This window comes from Mugil cephalus, chromosome 4, assembly GCF_022458985.1.
Source record: "Mugil cephalus isolate CIBA_MC_2020 chromosome 4, CIBA_Mcephalus_1.1, whole genome shotgun sequence".
NCBI lineage: Eukaryota > Metazoa > Chordata > Actinopteri > Mugiliformes > Mugilidae > Mugil > Mugil cephalus.
The window spans coordinates 1,232,939-1,257,329 of record NC_061773.1 but is presented as its reverse complement, the minus strand read 5'-3'; the positions used below and the strand labels follow the sequence as shown (position 1 = coordinate 1,257,329).

Here is a 24,391-nt window from a genome sequence, read left to right as displayed (position 1 = left end):
AAGTCTAATGCAATATTTCAGAGTAACACCTGCTGCATAACAGGCACTGGAACTCCCCCGAAACGATAACATAAAAACAATGTTTAATTTCAGAATTAATTAATTCATGAATGCAATAAATCAAAGAGAGAGAGCGACATAAAGATAAAGGAAGGAACCAGGAGGAGATGAAGGAGGAGGTGGGGAGTTGTCAGCAGCAATACATCTCTCATCTCTAACGAGGTCTGAAAGCTACAAAAACACAGACATTGACAACAAACCCAGAGAACACCACCACTCTCCTCCTTTCATTTTATCTTCTCGCTTTGCCCGCCTGCATGATGTGTTTCAGTCTCACATCTGCAGCCCCCGTTTTGTACTTACACTTCAGTCTTTTCACACCTGCTGTTCTCCCAAACAGGAGTGCCACAAGTAACTACTCTTACTCTATTTGGAAATCTTTATTTAACTACAGTACCCATTCTACAGCTGATGTGGTGCAAGTACTCTACTGTATATGGCCCTCATCAAAAATGCCAAGCACTTTGCACATTTCACAGGGAAAACACATGACAAATAATTAAATCACACTCTTCTCGGTAATTCTCTGATATTATATTATGTGTTTTAGTCTAAACGTGTTGCGAGTAAATCGTCAATATTTGAAAGGAAAACCACAACCTATGATTAAACTATTAAAGAGATGTAGTCATTTGATTTGTGAAAAGGTCACATGCAGGATGGATCCGTGTGTGCGTGTGTGTTAGGAAGAGGAAGGCGGGGGGAGTAGTAGTTGGCAGATGCTGAGGAGAGAGAAGCAGGACAGAAAAAAAACAACAAGTGAGTGAACTGTTGCTCCGCAAATAAAATCTCCGGGATTTACGCACGGCGAAAAGTCTGTAGAAGTAACTGTATGTTTTTTAATTAATTAATTTATTTTTGTGTTGTTTTTTGTTTGTTTTTTTTTTTTTTTTTTTTTTTTAGAAATTAGGATTGTATTAGTATATTATTATTATTTGTAGTAGTAGTAGTAGTAGTAGCAGCAGCAGCAGCAGTAGCAGCAGTTGTAGTCGTCGTATTAATCCTCGTTTAGTTTCTATTTTGATTTTATTTCTTTATTTTTTCCTCCACGTCTGCTCAGCCTGCCTTGAGCATCTTGGAACGGTGCCGTCCGGTCACCGCTTCTGGATGAGATGTGGCAAATAGTTTGACTGAGGTTTCATCCGATTTGCGTTTTTTGGGACGCGCAGTCTAACAACTTAAGTCGATGAACGCAAGCGTTCAGTCTTTGGAGGATTTCACTCCAGTCCTGGACGAGTTCTCCTGCGGCGTTTCAAACTGAATCTGGAGCATGAAAAGAAACTGAGCAACGCCGGGTAAATAAGAAGGAAGGAAAGAAAGACAGAAAAATCTTGGTAAGCTCATTTATTTTTGATGTTTTTCCACGGCTTTGTTAAAAGTTGTTGAATGAATAGGCTATCTCTCTGACTGAAGTCCTAAAATTTAACTCGACGTTTTAAAGACGTTTTTTATTTTTATTTTTTATGATTGAAGACCTTTCAAACCCGTCAGAGACCTTACAGGCCGAATATAATATCAGCATAGCAATAAAATAATAAAATAACATTGGCTTATTAGGGGAGATGTCATCCTCTTCTCAAAACAAACAACAAAAAAACAAACAAAAACAACAACAAAAAACACTTTAAATTGTTTTGAGGTACTGAATAGAAATAGTAATAAATTCATTCATATCATGGTTTCCTCCTGCATTTTAAATTGCTGAGTAAACATTTAAATATTTATTCGTTTTCAAATAAATTTTTTAATTACATTTTGAGATGCAGTTGATTTTTTTAGTTAGATTTCTAACTCTTATGGCAGAAGGATGTTTTCTTAGTCCATGATTGCTGACGTTGTTATAAGTATATGTGCATGTCTTCTCTTTCTTCTAGATTGCACGAGGTACACTGATTTGTTGTGTTAAAAGCCCCCCCCCCTTTTTTTTTTTTTTTTTACAAATGGAGACTGCAGTTTTGAGATAAAACTAATAAAGCAGTGAGCCCATCAACAAAGCACAAGTAGGAGGTAGAGTGAAGAAAAAGAAAGAGCAGAGATTTAGTAGTTTCCTTGTTCTTCTTTTGTCGTTTCTGGACAGCCCAGTAGAGTGCCCTTCCCTGTATGTGGTGGGTGAGATGAACTCCAGTGGGAATACTGTAGACCCCACCTGACAGCCCTCTGCCTGAGCAACTGAAGGATTTTCACGGGAGATTCCACAAACCCGAGCCTGGATTAAAATAAAAAGCAGTTTGCCCAACATCCAAAAGGTTATGCCTCTTTTTAACGAAGATATTTAAAATATTTATAAGATGTATTATCTTTAGGTAGGGTCAAAGCCCTCAGACTCTGTGAACCAAATGAAAGTAACAAATAAGAGAATACAAAACAAATGAACTGAATACCAAGGAATGGAAAATCCTATTCGCCATTTTCCCCCTGACTTCAGATTTTGTCCTACTCCTGACTCCTGAAGTGTTTGAATTCTCTGTCCCTTTGAAGTCCCTACATTTCTCCTCTCCACCTTCTCCATTCAGTAGCTAATTTCTACCTGGCGTTCAGTCTGGCCGGCACAACCATTCCAGCTAAAGGGGAGGAGGACTTCCTCACGCTGGCCGCCTCACGGCTCAGCCGAAAGAAACGGGTCATCGGGGCTGGAGTCGGCGTGGCAATGGTCCTGGTCCTGCTGGTGGCCATTCCCCTATTGGTTCACACCACCAAGGGGGGAGGGTCGGGAGGAGGGGGCACACATTACGAGATGCTTGAGAGCTGCAAGGTGGTCTGTGACACTTACACTCCCCCACAGGGTGAGCTGACAGCCGTCTCCCCTCAGCCCCCAGACTCGCAAACCCGCAAGGGCAAACAAGGGCTGAGAGGACTTCCTGGTTCTCCAGGACCAAAAGGGCCCCCTGGAGAGCCTGGTAAGCCTGGCCCACCTGGTCCGCCAGGGCCTGGACCTGGTGGTTATGGCTCTTCCTTCTACAGTCCAAAAATAGCCTTCTATGCCGGCCTCCGGAAACAACACGAAGGGAGCGAAATACTGAAATTTGATGACGTGGTGACCAATGTAGGGAACTACTACGAGCCGAGTACCGGCAAGTTCACCTGCCCCCTGCCAGGCATCTACTACTTCACCTACCATGTCCTAATGAGAGGAGGGGACGGGACCAGCATGTGGGCAGATTTGAAGAAGAACGGACAGGTGAGTGTTGTCGGTTTAGGAAAACATGTTCTGTCCGTTTGTCACAAACTGTGCAACTAAAAGCATATAGCAAATAAAGCACATAATCTGGTATAACATAAATGAGCAAAGTCTTCAGATTATCAATTTGAAGACAGTTTTATCCCTGTTGGCACGACAACTTGCACTGCCTCCTAAAAACCATTGCAAAACGCAAAATAAAACAACACTGTGGATCAGGTTTTGCTGGACGGTGGCACATAGAGGACTTTCTTTGGGTCAATGAAAGAGAGAGATATCTTCCTTAATGTCAGCATCATTGTTGACACACAGTTAAAATAAGAACTAAAAAAGTTAGGGAAGAATCATGGCTTCATAAATGCAGTATTTATTGCGGGGCTGCTGAAATGGATACCGTTGTCATATACAGGCTTTGACAGTTTTTCACCATAGTAATAAAACTCTCTAACAATGAGAACATCTTGGCAAAAGTTTAGACAAATAAAAGTCTGAAGCAAGGATTCCATATAATAAAAGAAAAGAAAGAATTAAAGGAAAGTGACTCATGTGGAAGACATATGTATATGAGGAAGAAGAATTGTAAACTGTGTTTAAAAACAAAGACAAAAAGAAAACAAAGAAGAAGATATGAAGACAGGATGAAAGCAGAAGCAGAAATGCTTGACCATGGAAAGCCAAAACTGTATTTATTTGTACAACTAACAGAGGGAGAGAAAGAAAGAAAGAGAGAGTGACAGCCTAGCGATGAACAGGAGAACAATCCTCCGTCTCGGTGGAACAAAGCCAGAATGCAACAGCTGGCCACTGTCCTCTGAGGAACTCTGACTTTAACACTAATAAACAAACAAGTACAAATGCCTGAAAAAAACATACAAAAAGAAAACATCTTGAATGCTTCCATCTGGAGAAGTGTGACAGGCTTCAAGTGCTAAGCCCACTGCTGAGGAGCTCTGATTCTGACACGTGTGCTACAGAACTGAAGAGTGATGTCCTGGGGATTACCAGAGAAGAAGGAGAAGAAGAAAAAGAAGAAGAAATAAATCACATTTGCACTGTAACAATTACTTGATGGTACCACAGTTTCATCATTCAAAAGATTCATGAGTTATCAGCAATATGCTGTTGAGCAGACCACCGTCCTGCTGGGCTCATGTTCACAGATACGCTTTAGTGAATCTTAGAAGGCTTCAAATAAGTGTGCTGATAAGTTTAATTTGGTAGCTGATGGTGTAGAGATAGAAAACGCAGACAAAGGTGCAACAAAAGCTTGAGTCCAACCATGGATGTTGCATGTTATGTATAGTTGTTGCATTTCTTCATTTGTTGCTTGAGTCCTTGTCAGTGGCAGGCAGACATTTTGTTGCTTGTAGATTCTCATCACCTCTCCTGGAGGTTCAACCTGTCCCTGGACCGACCTGTGGAGTCACCACTACAGAAGCATGGCCATGCTACTATGCTACTATTCTATTTTTTGCAGAGCTGGAGTTGCACATTACAAACTGTGTCTATGATGACTAACACTTATGCTAACTTAATATTTCAGTCTGTGAAAGACAGAAATGCTAATCCAAGTCCTGTGTGATAGATTTATATACATACTTCACACTAGTTACCAATAGATTAAAGTACAAATATATTACGTTTACAGAAAAAAAAACGTCTTTATATTGAAAAGTTATCTTAAGCAGTGACAGAAATTAATTCATTTTAGTTAATGAAACATAACATTATTTTAAATCACACTTGCATCAAGGTGTTTTAACAACTCTGAACCATATTGTGCAGAACAGAAAAAATCGCGGAAAACGTCATACGTTGTAAATTCATCCTCTAAAAAACATCTTCCTTTATCCAACCATTACTTTTGAGATTTATGAGCTTCAACATTCACAGTTAAAGCATCATACACGCATGGTATTACAAAGAAGCATTCTGTGCGACTGACTGAGTCTATGAGGATAGTTGTTTCTCCGTTGGACTGACAGAATATGTGTAAGCTGCAGAGTAAAGAGGACAGACAGTTAAATGCCAGATATAATTGGGGACCCGGTTTGTTGCGTGCCTCCACGGACATTGTCATTCCTGTCTTCTCCTGCTGTTAAATCTTTCATAGCCTTTAGATGAGATCTTCTCCCCTTCACCTGCGCCCCTTCTTCACTTCACACTTTCCCCATCCACATTGGCTATTGACTCCTTCACCATTAATTATCTTTTCCATCCACTAAATTATTTAATACAATTCAATGCTGATCTTGCCCTCACAGTTTCATTGCACTTGCTTTTTCCCTTTCTTTTTCCTCTGTGAATAGACAAGTGTTCCTGCAGCAGTAGCTCAGTCAATAAGAAATACGTCCATACAGAAACTGTCATTTGAGAAACACTCAATAGTACATTAGCTCTTTATTAAGCTCTTTATTATTATAACCCAAATGATCACAACTGCTTATGTAGTTTATCTCATGACTGCCCATATCAAGGCCTGCAATATATTAGACAGTAAGTGACCAGCTGGTTGTCATATGCAATGTGCAGACCTGGAGCCACTTGAATGAACCCAGTTTTAACATAGTTCACTAATGGTAGTTTTTCACATTAGTGATGTGTTGTTCATGAATGAGATGGCCGCAGAGAAACAGCGAGGCCTAAATTTCAAATGAAAGTGTATTGGAAAAATGTAAAGAAATTAGCAAAAAGCAAGTTGTGGTATCTGGTATTTCTGAATGCAAACCTGCACTAAACACTTGTGTCATAATGGTAAGACTTTATCTATTTGTTTTGTTTGCTGTGGTTCAGTTTTTCATTTAAAGCTTTGATTACAATGTTGAATAATAGTAACTGCAATGTTTGGTAACAGAAGAAATGCATAAATATGCGTCTTTTAACAAAACAGCAAATGAAAAAATGCTTACCTATATTAAAAACCATTCATAATGGCTAAATCAGCACAGAATAAATAGTCAGAGTGAAACGAGATGAAGAGCCATTTGGGAGATTTGGGAGCTTAAAATGAGCTGATTCTTTGAAAAGAAGTGGACTTCCCATCACTATCGCAGACTAAACTCAAATGGCTTAAAAACTAGACTATCTGTCTAGATGAACAAATCCTCGATGAGTAATTTTGAAGCCTGGTACCTGGCTCAGTTAAGTCATAGCTTATTAAAAATTGTATAAGGTGGTGGTGTGCAGTGGAGGAGGGCAGATGACACAGAAGCAGACAGTGTGTACACCCACCTGTCACTCAAAGCGGCCCCTTCCATGATTATGTGCACATTTACCTACTCGACCAGTAGTTGATGATGTCATACATAAAAGCACAGTAGAAAGTAATGCTTTGCAACAATGAAATCTATAATCTTGACCTAAATACATATTGTAGTGCTTCACACAAAAGAAACTACAGATGCTTGCACGCAGGCTACTGTTGGCTGTAGCTCACAGCAACTAACAGTCTAATAAGCCACTATTGGAGGATCTGTTCCACGTGTCAAAGTAGAATGGACTTCATCTCTAGTAAAGTATTTCCTCACGCTTGATCAACCACTGCTAGTTTGCTGCAGAGACATTAAGCTTAGAGCAGGTGTAATTTTCTGAAATATATATATATATATATATATATATATATATATATATATATATATAATATAATATATATATATATATTTAATAATGATTTCACTCATTAAAGATGTAGAAAATACATAACAGAACATACCTTAAATTATGAACCATCTTAGACTTAGACAGTAAATAAGCATTGGACCAAAAAGATTAAATAAACTTTGAATTAGTATATTCCATTATTGTCCTCTTATTGTAAACTGTATACTACGGTATTAAGCATTAACTCCTTAAAATCTGCAATTCCTGCTCCCATTGTTGATTCAAACTGAATAAATGCTAAGCTAGTTAAGTCAAGAGAAACAAATCTGCACCTGCTTCATCTCTGATTAATTGCCCTTAATTTAGCAACAGAGATGTTTCCTTGCAACCAATTTACAAGTTATTCATGTCCCGGTAGCTTTGACGATACAAGCTGATTCAGTAAAACTCTAGTTTGAAATAACTAGAGTAGTTTGTAAGAATTTAGGAACACAAGAGGGAAATCATTATGACCACTTAAACATGTTTAATAATTTTAGATATAAATATAATAATTCTATCCTTAATTTAAAATACCCAGTAGCCTACTAATTATACACACACACTCACACACACACATATAACACAAAAATAAATAAACCAATCCCCTTAAGGTGGTTTGTTTCTAGGATGTTACGTTGTGTGAGTAGTTATGTGTGTGTGTGCGTGTCAAGGCCAACAACAAGTCAGACTGATATGCACAGTGTTGATCAATGTCTTGTCAACGGGAGCTGAGAACAAGACACGTCCTGGGGAGAGATCCCTGCAGAGACAAGTGGGACACAGACAAGTGGGCTGACAGGGAGAGAGGGAAGGATAGATGGTTGGATATTCACAGCAGTATGGACACAAGTTCTCCAGTGGAGACAGACAGAGACAGTTGAGGATTAGGACAAAGCCACAAAAAGAAAAAAAGAAAAAATTAGACATGTCAGGTTCTTATGTTACAAACTGATCATCTCAAACCTCGGCTAATGAAATGTAGAGCTGATGTTCAAGGTTACAGCACGTTTGTGGAGATTAAGCACTCGGTCCAAGAAATCTTATTCCCTCTCCATTGCCCATAACTCATCAAAAGATTGGTGTTGAGGTAGATGACCTTTTCATTGGATATATAATTCACCAGCAATATGTACTTTGCCCTTTACAATGATGAGTGGAGTGGGAGTATGAATATTTATAACTGGTCCAGTATGGGAGAATCTGAGCTGGTCAGTTGGTCAGTCTGAGCTTTTGGTTCCATAGGTGTGGCAGGTAGCATTGCAGCATCTCATCTTCTGAGACCTTATTGTGGCAGTAGATGCTACAATGATACCTGCCACACGTATGGAAGTGGCAGTAGCACTAATTGGAACCATAAAGTGGATAAAGATGGACGCCATGACAGCTCCCCAAAGATGAAGCCAAAGCAAGTAGAGCTCCTCCTGGTGACTGGTTGCAGTATAGGTCATAAGCTTCACATCCTCCATGTCAGTGGATAGCACTTTAATACATTTTTTTCCAAGAATGGTTTCAGTCATTTTAGGTAGTTAATAATAATACAGATGCATGCTCCAATGTCCATTTTTCTGATAAATTTCATTTTAATTATGACACTATAGAGGATGTAACGGCATGATGACTACAAGTTGCTATGCCAACTGTTCTGTGCAGCGGTCCTGTAGGATGGCGAGAGTTGGAAAAAATTATTAAATAAGTTCAGAGTGTAATCCAACATTTCTTTGTAACTGGTTAAGGAAGAGCAGAATGTATTAATAATTAAACGAAAATGCGAGTGAGTCATCGATAAAATGACTCTGTGGCTTCACTTTGAGGCTGAATGCGCAGACTCTGGCTACAAACAGCAGCGTCAGTTTAGCCAATGCAAGGAAGTGGGGATACACTGTCCATATTTATATATAGTGTATGCATGGAGCTACTGGAGGATGAGACAGGTGGAGCAAAGTGGGGCTTATAAAGGCAAGCTAAAGGCTCTGACATTTGGTTGTCATTACATTAAGGTGTATAGGTATAAAGGTTGGAAGAGAAAATTATTAAATGCGAAGGAGATATAAAAATTCTCTTGGCAGGATTTCAGAGGTGATGGACAGAACAGCAAAATAGTCAGACACAGGGGTGTTTCAAGACACCCTGGCCAAACAAGAGACCCCTTGGACCCCTCTCAGAAAACATGAAGCGTTTAGAACAAATATTTTAAGAAAATAGCAAAATTAGCAATTCTTATAATACACTCAACATTTAAGGTCTCTATGAAATAATGAATGTGGTAACTAATTCAGTGCTTCATGTTAATATTTTGTTTAATGTTGCATTTATACTACAGACATATAATGTCGTTCTCTTCTAAATACAAAGTAGTCACAGTTTGGACAGAATAAGTTTATCTACTGACAGCAGAACTGATGTTGGTTTCATCAATGTTAGCAACAATGTTGCCAACTAATGCATTACTAATAAGATAAACTGGAGGTACACTGTTGTTGGCAGTTCTGTTTACACAACAAAACTGATGTCATCATTTTATAAAACACTGCTTCTGTTCAAACAAATTCAAAGAGATATCTCATGAGTTTAAAAACTTCAAGCTGGTCCACTGTCTAACTAGCGCTAGCTGTTGTGTATTGGACAGCCTAAGCTTCTGAAGCTTGGTGGGACTAGGACAAAGTGATGATAACCACTTACCACTCTCTCTGGTTTGTCATCCTCCTCTTGTTTTTTTTTTTTGTTTGTTTTCTTTTCGCATGTCCCGAGAGGTATGTTCACTTCACTTCGCCCAGTGTGGGTGGGGCCCCATCAGGTAAACTCCCAACATGTCGATGTTACTATGTAGGGACCAAGGGTGTTTCAAGTTATGTCACTGATTATCGACCGAATCCCCAGGAGGCCCCCTCTAGCCACTAGCCAGCAGCTAGAAGGGGGCCCCATTAGGGGAGATTCCCAACGTGTAATTGTTGTAGCGTCTATAGGGGTTCCATCATTGTCATTGATAAGGACCTACATCATCCATCTCTGGGGTCCCCTTTCCAGCTCAGGGCTCTAGACAATGGCCTAGTTTGACTGTCTACATGTTAGCAACTGTTCCCTCAGTTTTATTACATATGGATATATGTAATTAAACAGTTGGATTTTTGTTGTGTGAACACCTTAACAAAAAAATCTACAAAAGCTACAAAAATCCAACTGTTTTATGACATATGGATATAATATAATTTCAGCAATCTTACAAATACATCTGTGGACTTACTGACTTTGAGGCTGACTCTGAATCATCAAGCAGCAGAGATAATGTTGTGCAAACTTTGGTTAATTACTTTCGGCTTCAACTCGAGAATGCATGTATATATTTAAAATAACTAATGAGAGCTATGAGGCAATTTGATAATTAAACATCACTGAAGAGTTGTGGTGATGACATGCTAGGGTCTCTGCTAGTGGGAAGTACTGCTCACCCCCTTCTAGGTGGGTGTGATGATGACGGTGTGAGAGACGGAAGCAGCTAATTACACAAACCCAGACAAGGTGCCAATACGAATCTCATGTGGAATTCATGTGGACAATTTTACATTTATTTCATTTTGACTCAGATGATTCATAAACAAAAGAAATACATATAAATCTGTTTTGCATTGTTCAAGGCTAACCTTATAATGGGGAACATTTGTGATAAAGGATAAAAGTCCAACATTTCAGATAGCATATACCCTACAGCTTTCCCATTTATTTATTTTTTATCCCTTTTGTCTTTTCTCCAAGACCACACATATTTACGTGCATGTTCGTACACGCACAGCTATTATCTGACTATATTTTTGCAGTTATAATGGCTGAGGCCATTATATTCTGAAGACTAAAAGGAGCTGGCTGTTACTCTTTTGCCCTGCCTATGTTGTCTTTCCTTCCCATTATATGCTCCTCATCAAGGACATGGTCTTTTCGCCTTTTCAGAGGCAGCATTGTGCCACATAGTAGGACTTTTAGACCTAACATGAACAATTGTAAAAATGTTTTCAGTGGTTTCAGAAGGGAGAATAGGTATACAAGAATGAGAGGGGCATGATCTTGTGACCGTGAGTTTTGTGTCATGAATGAGTGGTTGTGCTTGCACTTTTCTTAAGTTATAAGGGAATAATATCAGAACTGAATCTGACGCTTCACAGGTACAGACCATCCAGGGAACCCATTTATATCCAATTAAGCCATTTCCTCCACTGTCAAAGGTTTCTGTCTAGCGCCAATTAGAGACTTTCCAATCAGCAACTTGACATCTTGGGTCTTGAGTGTCATGGCAAAATATTAGCATTTAGTACGCCAATTAGTGCGTCTGCAGCATAGGAGAAGGGTTACATGTCGGCCTGCATAATAGAAAGAGAATACTTCAAGCTGGAACAGAAGCAGAGAGACCACAGCAACATTTACAAAAAAAAAAAAAAAAAAAAAAAAGCCATTTCAATTGCCCTCCTCTCTTCCAATTCACCCTTCGAGGTCCCTCAGGTAAGTTTAAGAGACCCTGTCTCGATCGCCCGCTCCGCTCTGAGAGGTCTGTACATCACAGTGGATGAATCCTGTCAGTTTTATTACCAGAGGATCAAGGAAGCACTGTGAAACAAAACAAAACTGAAAAAATAACACACTACATGGGCTGCCCACCTCCCCAACCTCATTTATAGTCCCCACCCCATTCTTCCTCTGAAAAAGGCATGCTTGATCAGTTTGTTATCCAACAGCCTGCCTCCTCCATCACTCAAAGCCTCCTTAGTTTGGCCTCCCTCGTTCGGATCCTGTGCTCCGACGGCTTAAGTGCCGGCATGCTTGCTCGTCTGTGTGACCTAATCCAAACTTTAGCTTTCACACCCACCTTTTCATTATTCTTTTGCCCTGTGCCCTGATTCCATGAAAAGTGAATCTTGTCTTTAAGACAAAGCTGTGATTCTTTTACTTTTTAAAAAAATGCACATTTAACAAGGTTAAAAAGTAAATATCTTTGTATATAAATCCAAAATACAGAATGTATGCCTTTAGATATGTCACACAACTCAGAATGCAGTTATTGAGCATTTTTTTCACAGTCAGTGGATTATGTCCATTGCTGTGAATTTCCTCCCTCACTCTCACTCTCTTCCTCCCACTTCCCCGTATCTCTTTCCCCGTTTAGTGTTGCGACCTTAATGAAAAGTGTAGGTAGTGTAATCTCCTCCATTGTCCCCCGGGTCTTCCTTCTTCCCAACAGCAGCAGATCAAGTCAGAACAGCGTTGGGCCAACAGACAGAAATTCACTCCCTTGTCGCTATCAATCTCCGCCACTGTTGACAATAATCCTGATTTGCCTTTCCCTCTTGTTTTCGCTCCCAGAGCCCCAGTGCCTCCTGCCCACTTTAACAAAACAAGGTTTCACTCTGATTGTTACTGACAGCTGGACCTGCAGATTCATCTGTGCTGGTTTTAGTGTCACAACACTGCAATGTGATCGTCGTGGTCCTCCCCAAGAAAAAAAAAGATGTTCCATACAGGAAAAAAGGACAAATACAACAAAACCTACTCAACTACAGTTGTCAACAACCGTGCTGAGTTTATTTCTGATTAAACGTAATGTACTAAATTATTGCAAAACGCTTTTGCACTCTCTATAAAAGACTTAGACTTAAACTAACTTTATTGTCATTTTGTATGCACAGGGTATATACAGAATACGGCTCAGGACAATGAATAAAATTACAAATAAAATAAGATAAAATACAATAAGGGGATGTCAAACTCATTTTAGTTCAGGGGCCGCATTCAGCCCAGCTTGATCTCAAGGGGGCCAGACCAGTAGTACAAAAGCGTATTAAGCCATAAATGACAACTCCAAATGTTTCCCTTTGTTTTAGAGCAAAGAAGTTCATTATGAAAATGTTTACATTTAATGAACTGCACCATTACAAAACATGTCATGAACAATTTAACATTTCTGTACAATAGAATTTCTAGTTCTAGGTTCTCAACTCTTAACTCAATCTGTGTGAATTAAATTATATTAAAATGAAATGAAATGAAATGAAATTAAATTAAATTAAATTAAATTAAATTAAATTAAATTAAATTAAAATCACATCACAAATGTATACTTACAATGTACAGTGCTTCAGTTAAAAAGTGTCTAATGTTCCATTTTCCAGTCGTAAAATCTTTTTTAACTGAATGAATAGATAGTTGAGACCTATATATTTACTGAAGGTTTTGTAAATTTTTTGAGCATGACATTTAATTCCTGATTCCGCTGTGTGGTCTAATATTGACAGTTGACAGTGATTATATTTTCAATGTCCCGCTCTTGTAAATATGTGCATAATATGCATGAAACACACATATCTCTTGGGTTACTGTATGTATATGAGGGGAAGGCCTCATAAATTAATCATAAACAGACATTAAATGTCAGCATCTCCACTGTCTAAACTTGCGCATCTCAAGTCAACCATGAAAAAAGCAATAAATAACACAGTGTCCATGGCTGGTAATTACAATTAGCTGATGTTTGTGTTTGAAAGGTCTTTTCAATAAGGTGGGTGTGAATACCAGTGCTGCAGCTTCTGTTGTGACCCGTAAATGTGGAGAATTGAAGCAGCAAGCATAATACAGCTTGTAATATTTATAATGCAAGAAGAACAATGGCAAAACATTATGACCACTCATATGCCTAATATGCTGCTGTCTTTCACACTCCTTCCTAAACAGCTCAGAGGCCTGGACTCCAATAGACTTGTGAAGAAATGGGTCTAATTATGTAAGTTACGAGATAGAGCTGCCTTGGGTTGGACTTGTTCCAGCGCATCCTCCATATTACTAGTTTATGGCCTGTCTCTCCTTGGACCGCTGTCAGAAGTTACATGACATTGCTGACTTAAAAAAGCCCACAGGACATTTTCGAGTCAGAGCTGCTCTGACCCAGTCTTCTGTTCATAAGATGGCAAAGCCTGACTCAATTAGTCATTTTGGTGATCACTAACTTCTTTTAAATTTTAGACATTTATGAATAAATAACCCATTTTTAAATGTTCACTATTACCTAATGATACTATGAAAAACAAGTTTAGATGTTCTTCGTGGTGGCCAAATTAAAAAAGGTAGCGTTTATTATATTCTGTAGTTTATTAGAAGTTGATTATGGTTATACTTGATGGCGGACTGAAGTGCGAAATGCAGCTGTATTATCTTGCAGAGAGTCACCATTCACACTGGCATGCACAATATGGCGAATCTAGGATCACCAATTAACCTAACTAGCATGGCTTTGGATATCTAAGGAGAAACCCACACCAGCACAGAGCAAACCTGCAAACTCTGCACAGCATGGCTTCAATAACCAGTCAGCGGGTTCAAGCCCAGAGCCTTGTGCAGTGCCACTCACACTTGTATTATGTATCTGGAAAATGTTGCTTACACCAACTTAGAGTGGGTTCATAGAACATGTAAATACACTGAAGACCAACACGGGGATTGTCAGCACCTGCAGAGAGTTTGTTGAGTTCTTAACAAGTTTTTGGATGCAATTACAACTCCCAGGCACTGTTCACCAACTAACAATCAAACAGCACTGTAATAGTCCAAATACTGATGCTGTATCTTGTCTGTTTTGAGGTGTGAAAGCTATCAGATATTCTCCATTTAGGTGTTCATCTGCATCTTAGTGCATCTTAGTGGCTGTGCTACAATTCTAGGCTGCTTAATTTACTAATCCTGCCTCCAAACGTAACTTTATGAATTTATGGTTAGGAAATATGTGTACACAAAATGCTGGGTATTTGAATGGTTCATTGACTGGAAGCTGTGAGAACACCACTGCTAGGGAACGGTTGTAAGCTAGAAGCCAACATGGCTAAAAGCTAGCAAGCTAACAACTGGGTAATATAATTTAAAGGTATAACAAAAAGATCAGACCATCTGGAATATCAGTATTTTACGCATACATGTTAGAAATCCACAGAGACCTCTATACAACTAAATTACACATGGAAATGTTCTGGCTGTTCATAAAGACTTTACACATAGATCTCTTTTTAAGGAATGCACACACCTTTTCCACTCCTGTTGCCAGGAATGGCAACCGTGGCCATAATTGGGGATAGATGTAAAAAAAACTGTAACAGATCAATATATTCAACTAACTGACGTAGTCATCGATGGCGTTGACGAGTCTTGCAGCCCTAATTGGCTTCGTGAAATATTGTCAATGCAAATGTATAGAGCTGGAGTTGTCAGAGTTGCTCTGATCTTTACACTTTATGCTCATTGCATCCTGGAGTGGGCTAGCTGTTTGCATGCAGACCTTAACATGGACTATTGTTATGAGATAATCACTTCATCTGCGAGTGGTCGTACTCTACTCATAGCTAGTTACAACACCCTATCAGCCTCTAACTCGTCAGGCAGTACTGTCAGGGGAATTCTGCGGTTCAGCCATGTAGACCGATGTTGGATGTGCAAGATGTCAGAATCTCTTTGCTGTTGCATTTTTCCTATAAACCTATTGGGGCTTCCTCAGGGGAGTTGTTCAGTCCCTTCAGAGCAAAACACTATAAAGGAACAAAATGTTTGATAAATTGCGTGTTTTTTGTTTTATTTTTTCCTCAGGTGTTCACTTGAGATTCGTAAAAACAAACAGGAACATCTACAGGGATTGGGATATTGTTTCTTTGTGTGTGTGTGTGTGTGTGTAGCATCTAATCCTGACCTCCTGCTAGTATTTCATGGGCCCATTTGACCACTGAAGCCTATCCATGCCCCCATTTATTGTGATTGTATGGAGTTATTGAGGAGTTGGACCTATTAGGCGGAGAGCTGCCATGGCTGTCTGACTACCAATTACTGCAGCCTGCAGCCATGTATAGCCAGCCTCGATGCATCTGGAGCAAGGGAGGAGGGAGGTGAGGTGGAGGGGCTTCAGGAGGGGGTTCTCAGGAGACCTGCCACAGCAGCACGCCGTTAATCAATCCGATTTAGACCGGACAGGGACACACTTAGTCGTTGCTCCCGCCAACACCGCTATGGTGGGGGGAGAAAAGGTGTGCGTGACCTGCATTTTATTCCAGCACGGCGGACACAAAAAGATGGATAGATGAGTCCAGAATGAAGAGATAGGAATGGGGCAGCGAATGGGAGAGGGATGATGGAACGAGTGCGAGGTGTGGAGTGTGAGACAACAATTAATGGAGTGATGTGAGTTGAATTAAAACAAAGGGAATGTATCGATTCATTTCTGTCTTGAGGAGGGGATAGAAATGTTTCTCCTCCTCGACATTAAAGAAATACCCATAAGAAGAAATACATTGAGTTAAATTAATTGAAGTAGGACACAAACTCATCGTTAGACGAGGAGACAAGGAGAAATTATCAGTTCAGTCTTATCTGATTTGTCTTTGTGACTGAAAAGGATGAGAGAAGTGTGATGATATGGGGGAGATGATGGACCGCATCCTTAGTCAGACACAGAGGAGGAGGAGGAGGAGGAGACAAGGATGGAGTTATTTGCATTCATTAATATGTATGCACATGTGTACTTTATTTTCCACTATTAAATGGATTGTCTGCGTGAATAGTTTGTTATTCACCCATTGATAGTTCTATTTATTATAAGGAGATTTGTTTACCGAGTGCGAAAGCAACTTGGATTTTATCATGAACGGATGAAATAAGAGAAACATTTAACCATCTAATGAATAAAGATGGCCTTTGCCATCAGGAAAACTGTTTTACAATCCTGAAATGTTTTCAGATAAATCTACTAGACCGTTCTTCTTGTAGGAATGACAGGACAACGCGTCTAGTAATCGTTTTGGCTCCTGCCGGGGCGTTGACTTGATTTCAGTGCTAATGAAACCTCAGCTGGGTTTATGTAGCAACATGTATTGGATCATTATTATCTTTTATTGTGATTGCGTCTATGTGTTAAGTGGTATCACGCCAGTAGCTACAGTAATCATCACATGGCTGGTCATTCCATTACAGCCCCAGCATCATGTGGATCACATTGTCTCTAAGAATACATAAAGCTGTCCTGATGGAAAATAAGAGGGTGAAGAATGCTTTCATCAGACATTATAATGTTTTGCTCTTCATTACAGATGAAGCATTTTTAAAAATGACTTCCCATTGAATGATGCCCAGGATGTCAACATTTTACTGTGGCTGTGGAACAGAGGTTGATAAGTTGTTGTGGTTATCCTGAAGCTACTGAAAGCTACTGTGTGGGGAATTATTTTTGTGTTATTGCAATTGGTGACAAAAAATGTGACAATAAACCAACGTTGTGATCATAGATTGTTAAAATCTTTCAACAGCATGCACATGGAATTAATTCTACAGCAAATCACTCATAATTTGCTAAAGTTAAATGTGAAGAAAGACGCAGACACAGTTAGAAGACAACTGTGTGCGAGTGTGTTGCAAAATCAGTGAAAGCAAACAAGTGTATGTGTGTGTCAGTGGTCGGTGTGTTGTGTTTCCTTGGCAAATGAACCGAAGCCATTCGCTGATACTGTCCTTGCAATCCCTCAATCAGTCTCTCCTCTGCAACAGGTGGATCAGGCATGAGAGCAACAATCCTGCCAAAAATTGAATGTGAGGAAGAAAGCTTGAGCTCTCAGATGGAGGTTTGAGGCCAAAGATCACTGCACATCTCATTTATCTACCCAGTGGAGAGGAAGGCATCGGTACTGATGACATTACACTGAGATCATAGTATGAAACAGGAAATAAAATGGCACCAGGCTCATACAGACAGAAGTGAATGAAGTGATTACTGTCACAGAATGAAAACGACGAGGATATTAAAATGATTAGTTCATTGTTTAGTCCTTGGCTGAAAAGGGAAAAGTCAAGAAGAAGTTTTTATTATTTTATGAATATTATTTAACAAGTGATTAGTGCATCAAAATGTGTTGCATTAGATTGCAAATCTACTGACCCATATTTCTTTAAGGCTCTGTGGTAATTAACATTTAGATGGTGAACATGCCTCCACTGAGGGCAATGATTGGAATTTTTGGTGCTATGGGAGTGGACTCAAGAATACATGGAACTGGGAGTAGGTATATGCAGAAGCATATAGGCGAGGCCTGCGAATTGTTTTCTGCAAAGCTAACTAGAGAAAGTCCTTCGTCTTAAGTACATATTAGTGGCTTATATTTTTGCAGGAACTCTAAAACACAGGAAACAATGCACACATTGTTTTATGCACAAGCAATCTTCATACCATGTGTCCATATGGTAGGGAGGAAAGATTCAGTACTTTGACCAAACTTCTCCACTGTCTGTCATATTTTTTGGGCAGATACTCAAATTGGCAGCAGAATGTCTCTCTACGCAAACTGTAGTGATATTTCATTGGCTTGGTTATTAAAATAAAATTATTTTACTGAGTCCATGGAGGCTACCCTATCTCATAATTTTGCTCTTTTCCCCAAACTTAAAAACTATTGGGATGAAATATTTGACTCCTTTTCGTTGATTTTGGGGATTCAACTAGACCCTGGTCCTATTTTAATCATTCTAGGAACATCTGAGGGGCTATGGAAGCTAAATAGTGCACAACATCTGTTTGTGAGGGTTGCCTTTTTTTGCCTGTTGATGGGGGCCTCTGCTTGTTTACTTGCTATACATTTTTGTCAGGGATTACTTTTTCTCACCTTCTGCAAAAACGCACTGTAGACTGTTAATTTCTCCGTTAATTGATTGGTTTCCCAATAAACATATTTGAAACAATTTTATTTAAATGCCTTCACGGCCTTGGCCCCACAGTATTTGTCCGACCTGCTCCGGCCATATGCTTCCCTTAGCTCTCTCACATCGGTAGATCGGCCATTATTAGTTGTCCCGAGGAAGCTGAGAAGTTTTCTAGTGTCTGCCTCAAAACTGTGAAATGACTTTCCTCTGCACATCAGGCAAGCTGGCTCAATTCTTGTTTGAATTGTTTCTTTAAATCCTGTCTTACAACTTATTTTTTATCACTTTGGCTTTTAATTCAACTTTGAGATGTTGATTAATTATTGTTTTTACTGTTTAATCATTTCTATTGTTTTAATTTTGTGTCTAATTCTCTTATATGTTTTAATTATTTTCTCTGTTCTCATGTCTGTGTACTGTACTTTAGCCAATGCTGTTGTTTGAGTTAAAGAAATCTTCTAAACCAACAACAACAACAACAACAACAATAATAATAATAATAATAATAATAATAATAATAATAATGTTTGTAAGATCTGTTTGAGAGGATAACTGCAGCTCCAGTTTGATTCCACATGATACCTTTGTTGCATATGTCTCTCCTCTACTGTCTATAATAACAGAGACAGTCTATAATTAAAAATTTGATATCCAAGTAAACACTTGAAAATAATATTAGTCACATATTTATTCTCTAGCCATAACAACTTGTTAAAACACACCCAGGAATGAAGGTATGTACTTTCCCTGTGACATTTCTTCATATCTTTAATGCTTTTGTAAATTCTGTCAACACCTCTCCTGTCGTCCTCTCAGGTGAGGGCCAGTGCAATCGCTCAAGATGCAGATCAGAACTACGACTACGCCTCCAACAGCGTCATCCTGCACCTGGATGTGGGGGACGAAGTGTGTGTACAGCTGGACGGGGGGAAAGTTCACGGGGGAAATACCAACAAATATAGCACGTTCTCTGGCTTCCTCATCTACCCCGACTGACAGTATATTCACATTCTTAAACTCGTATTCTCTCTCTCTCTCTCTCCGTAAACAAGCAAAAAGTTTCCTTCTTTCATCTAACACTTTTCCATAATGTCATTTCACTGCTGTTCAGTACATGAAACATAACATGGCTGTAGTTAATAAATAGAGTTTTAAGAGAACTTGTGTAAAATATGAATATAGTACTGTATATATTACTAGATCACATTTACTTCTGACACACATGTCTGTGTTGTCATTATTCTGTGCCATGTACAGTATGTGTACCGCATTGGTAAAACACACCTTTCTTTCACATAAACCGTAAACCAATCACATTGCCTGCTGTCTTACACACAGGTGTGCACACGGTAAATGAGCTCCAGTTGTTCCTCTGAGACAGGATGTCCACTTCAGTCAGCAGTCTGAAAATGGACTGAAATGATATCTGAATGTAAACCGTCAACCCAAGCATGTATCTGGCTGCAGCCTCTCGCCTTCACTGTGAGATGGATTTTCAATATAGCTGCAGACGCCAAACAACACAAGTTATACATATATTGATCTCAGCTGATGACACAGCCAACGTCACAGTAATCCAAGAGTGTTGTATGCATGTGTTCATGTTCCTGTGTGTGTAAGCATATATGTGTGTGTTGACCCTCCGGTTTGTGCTGAGGTTTATAAAGATATACTACTGTTAGCAGGTCACTGAGAAAGGGTTGGTAACGGTCCCTTAACACACACACACAGTATATATCAATACTGAGGTTTGGCTGTGAGATTTACCCAGAGATTCATCATAGCCTGTTAATGAGCTGAGAATTCTTTCACAGTGTCACACACCAACCATGCCTCCATAGTTACTGAAATAGTTTAAGAAACACAATACACCCTCTAGCTGTCTTGCGTCTGTGAGTTGAGGTGATTGCTTTTATGGTTTATAATAGAGAAAAAGGGTGGCACAGCAGCTTGGTGAGGGAGTTTGCATGTTCTCCCTGTGTCTGTGTGGGTTTTCCTCCCACCTCCAAAGACAGTTAGGTTAATTAGGTTTATTGGTGACTCTAAATTGACCCTAGGTGTGAGTGTGAGTGCAAATGGCTGTTTGTCTCTGTGTTAACCCCGCGATATGGATAGGTTCCAGCAACCCCTGAATAAGCGATAGTAGAAGATGAGAATAGAGAAGAAGTGCTTTTTATTTCCCAGTGTTCCATTGTTCAAGTGGTAACAATGGTGTAAAGGGGGAAAATTAAATTCAATAAGCTGTAGCGATGATAGTAGAAGAACAACTTTCGCAACAAAAGGTGGTACCAAGTTGAACTAATCTCAACCATGAGGCGACTCACCTAAGGCAACATCCAATGGTAGCGTCAATCACACAGTTTCCCACACTGTTGTGTTTACCACAAGGAAACAGTGTCCGTGGCTTCCTGCCAGTAAAGTCACTATGCTGATAGTGGGCATATTAGAGAGGGTCAGCTAGACAACCACAGTCTGGAAGAAAAATGACCGACTGTGTGTTATAAAGGGATGGTCAATAAACAAATGACATTCTCAGAGGGAACACCAACATTTTCCTCAGATATTACAAAGAAACTGCCAATATATTTAACGTATCATTGTTCATGTTTTGGAAAATGTTACTTAATGCGTCATTACTCATGAAGTCAAGCCTCAAGGTGCCTTCACATTATGTCAAAAGTTACAAATTGGTCAGCGTTGCCAGCAACATTGTTGTCACACATCACTCAACTGACCATCAAGTTTGGAGGGGGTGATGACTAAAGGCTGTTACATACTCTGCAAGAAGTGAGTTGTTGTTCTTGCTCCTAGAGCTGCGAGAACAAAATGACATCCCTCACCTGGGAGTTCTTGCAGCTTGTTCTAAACACATCAGAACTTTTCTGTGAGTGGCCAGAAATTGAAGTGGGTGTAGTTAGCACTGTGAGTTCCCAGATGCTAATATTCATTGTGTGACCGCTAATCTCTCCTGGGTAGGCGTACTGTGTGTGGATGCATGTTGAATGAACAACGTGATCTAACAAACATGTTTGTCAAAGTAATTGGCCGACATCCTAAAAATAATAGGAAAAGTGCACGTCCATCTCCCTTATCGCCCTAAGGATTATGGCGTGTGACGTATGCTACAGTGGGGAGGCCCTATGAGGACATCCCAGATCTCGGCACTTCAGTTTCTCGTAAAGTATAAATTACTTGGTCAATACGAACTTTCTTCTTGTTCTTGCAGTCCTACGAACGAGAACACATTTCTTGCTTCTCACATAGTATGTAATAAGCTTAAAGGGTGTTAAAGGGCGCAGCCCTCGTTTGGGAGTTCAGCTTGTTCTTGACACATCAACCGGGCACAACTTTTTTTCTCGTGGTGTGTCAACTATTCACCACTTGAGTTTCTTGTGACCTGGCCAACCTTGAGAGCAAGAACAAATTTCTTGCTTCTCAAGGTGTATGTAACAAGCTTAAATATAATATGGGAAGTGGGTGAAGCAAACACATTTGATTGGCTGACACATGCAATGCCAGAGGAGTGACCAAAAAAGTTGAAGCCCGCTCAACTTTCATGACGTTCGTCTCGCCTGACATGCAGGAACAAGTGTTTTCTCACTGCCAGTGTGAACGCACCATTAGGGCCACAACTCACCGAGCTGACAGTAAATATGGACCATGCAGAAAATAAATGTTACACTTACAAGGTTATGAAAAGCACAAGAGAGTTCCTATGGACTTTTCTCATGAACAAGGTAAAAAACAACGCTATTAGAACTAAGCAGTTATTTGGTCTTGTTAAAAGTAGTATTTATTTCTACTTGGTCCATATATAACTGGTGGGCTTTTTGATTTTTAAGCTACCAAAGGTTACTCTAATTACCAACTCATCACAATATTTGCACAGTAAAAATGTACACGAAAAGTAATTTAAAAATGTGACATACACCTCTCCCTCAGGGGGATGGTACAGAAGGGGAGAAGCAAGAGGGCCGAATACAATATATAGGGGCTACCACCCTAATAAGAAGAAATATCTGAGGAGGGGTTTCTGGACCTAAAGTGACAAACTATTACAAGCCAATTATGTATACAACAGATTTTGTGTAATTATAATAAAATGTTAATGTCTTACCCTGTTACACATAGTCAGCATTGATAAAGGGTTATAAAAGTTGTCATGGAGAATTTTCTCATAGTGTTGCGCTCGCAGGTTCGTGTTAAAAGCAAAATTAATTGTTGTGTAATGAATTTAAAAAAGAGAGCTCGAGAGTTTGAAACCCTCTGGCCAATCAGAGCATGAAATCTGAAAACAATTTCCTATTATTTTTTTAAAAAATGTGAACCCCATTTGTTCGATTTTACTGTGAATGTACCCCACGTGAGGATTTCTTTGGAAGCACAAGTGACTGTTGTTGATGTTTTACTGCCATATGCCATACCCATAGGTTATCTGTGCCTTATATTCTCAATTTATCTTTATTTATTTATGCATGAGGTGATTGTTAAATCTGATCCATGTGCTACATGCGGCAAACTGATGGGGTTTTCCCATTTCCAACAGGGGAAGTCCTTGGAAATGTTATTGCATACTCACTTTATATAAAATGCAGATGCCAGCTGCAGACAGTGACTGTGAATCTTTGTGTGTACCTGGATGTAACTCACTCCTCCTGTAAATAAACACCCAGAAAACTGACAGCAAGATGAAATCTGTACAGTGGAACTGAACGGCAAAAGCATGACAAGTTTTGCATCTAGAAAACATATTGAAAAGTTGATGTAATGAAATTATTGCATTTAACATTTTTTTCCTTCACATTATGACAAATATTAAAATTCCTTTGAACACTTGTACAAAAGATATAGTACCACACAAGAAGAGCAGAGGAGAGCTTTATATTGGCCTAATACTGCATTTAAAATGTGTGCCAGAAATTTTATCGTCCCAGCAAGTGAAGCAAGTCTTTAATGCTGAGTAGCATGACTGTACCCAGATCATACTTAGATGTCAACTATTCCGATGAATTCTTCATTTCTTGTGATGTAATTAAAAAAACATTCTGATGATGTATATTGTAGACAATACCCCCTGAGTGGCTTTGCCGAACCCCTGCGCCATGCTGCATCCTACTCTGTGTGTGTGAGAGTGTGTGTGTGTCTTCTGACGCTGTTTCCTTTGTTTGCGAGCAGTACAGATTCATTGCTGTCACTGTATTTTACAAGCTGAGTTGTGTGTATTTGTCATGTGTGAAATTCGCATTGATTTTTCTCTCCTCTTGAATACGATGAAATACAATAAAGATGAAGATTCAGGACTATTTTGCTGTCACTATATGAAAGAAGCGCTTTCTGTCCTGATATATTACATGAAGTTTAAAAAGCATAAATTATTATTTATGTCAATGAGCCATGCTCACACATTGATGCAAATACTTAAAATTTTGCCTCGAACAATGTCAAACTCTGTGGTTGGTCTTGCTCCACTATAAAGAATAACAGCTTGTATACTTTGCTGCAATACAATCCAACTTATTTGAAAGTGCGAGTGTAAAACCAGACCTTTTTGTTTTAAACTGCTACAAATCTGCATCAGAATCTGAACCCAACAAAGCAAAAGTCTAAGAAAAAAAGTTAATTTTCCTACCTTGTCCTGAATATACAGTCACATCAGTTTGTTGTAAGACTAGTCTGGGAGACAGCAAAGAAAAGAGTACCAGGGAAACAAAACAATACATGTTTTTCATGATTTCATAAAGCTTTTATGTGTATGACTGAGTTCCAGAAAAACAAGATAAAGTAAAACAGTACAATACCAAAGCACAATAAGCC

The 24,391-nt window shown here is 39.3% G+C and overlaps 1 protein-coding gene across 2 annotated transcripts; it reads left to right on the top strand.

Annotated features, from left to right (window-relative positions):
* Window positions 1–773: 773 nt before the first annotated feature.
* Window positions 774–23,880, top strand: c1ql4b (complement component 1, q subcomponent-like 4b). Of its 2 annotated transcripts, XM_047584300.1 has the most exons (4): window positions 774–819; window positions 1,121–1,394; window positions 2,138–3,238; window positions 19,394–23,880. In XM_047584300.1, the coding sequence occupies exons 3-4, from the start codon at window positions 2,708–2,710 to the stop codon at window positions 19,571–19,573; spliced, it is 711 nt and encodes a 236-aa protein (XP_047440256.1). In that variant the 5' UTR covers window positions 774–819; window positions 1,121–1,394; window positions 2,138–2,707; the 3' UTR covers window positions 19,574–23,880. The 2 variants fall into 2 exon arrangements, with proteins under 2 accessions (XP_047440256.1, XP_047440258.1); XM_047584302.1 differs by lacking the exons at window positions 774–819; window positions 1,121–1,394 and having other exon boundaries at window positions 2,054–3,238.
* The last annotated feature ends 511 nt before the right edge of the window (window positions 23,881–24,391 follow it).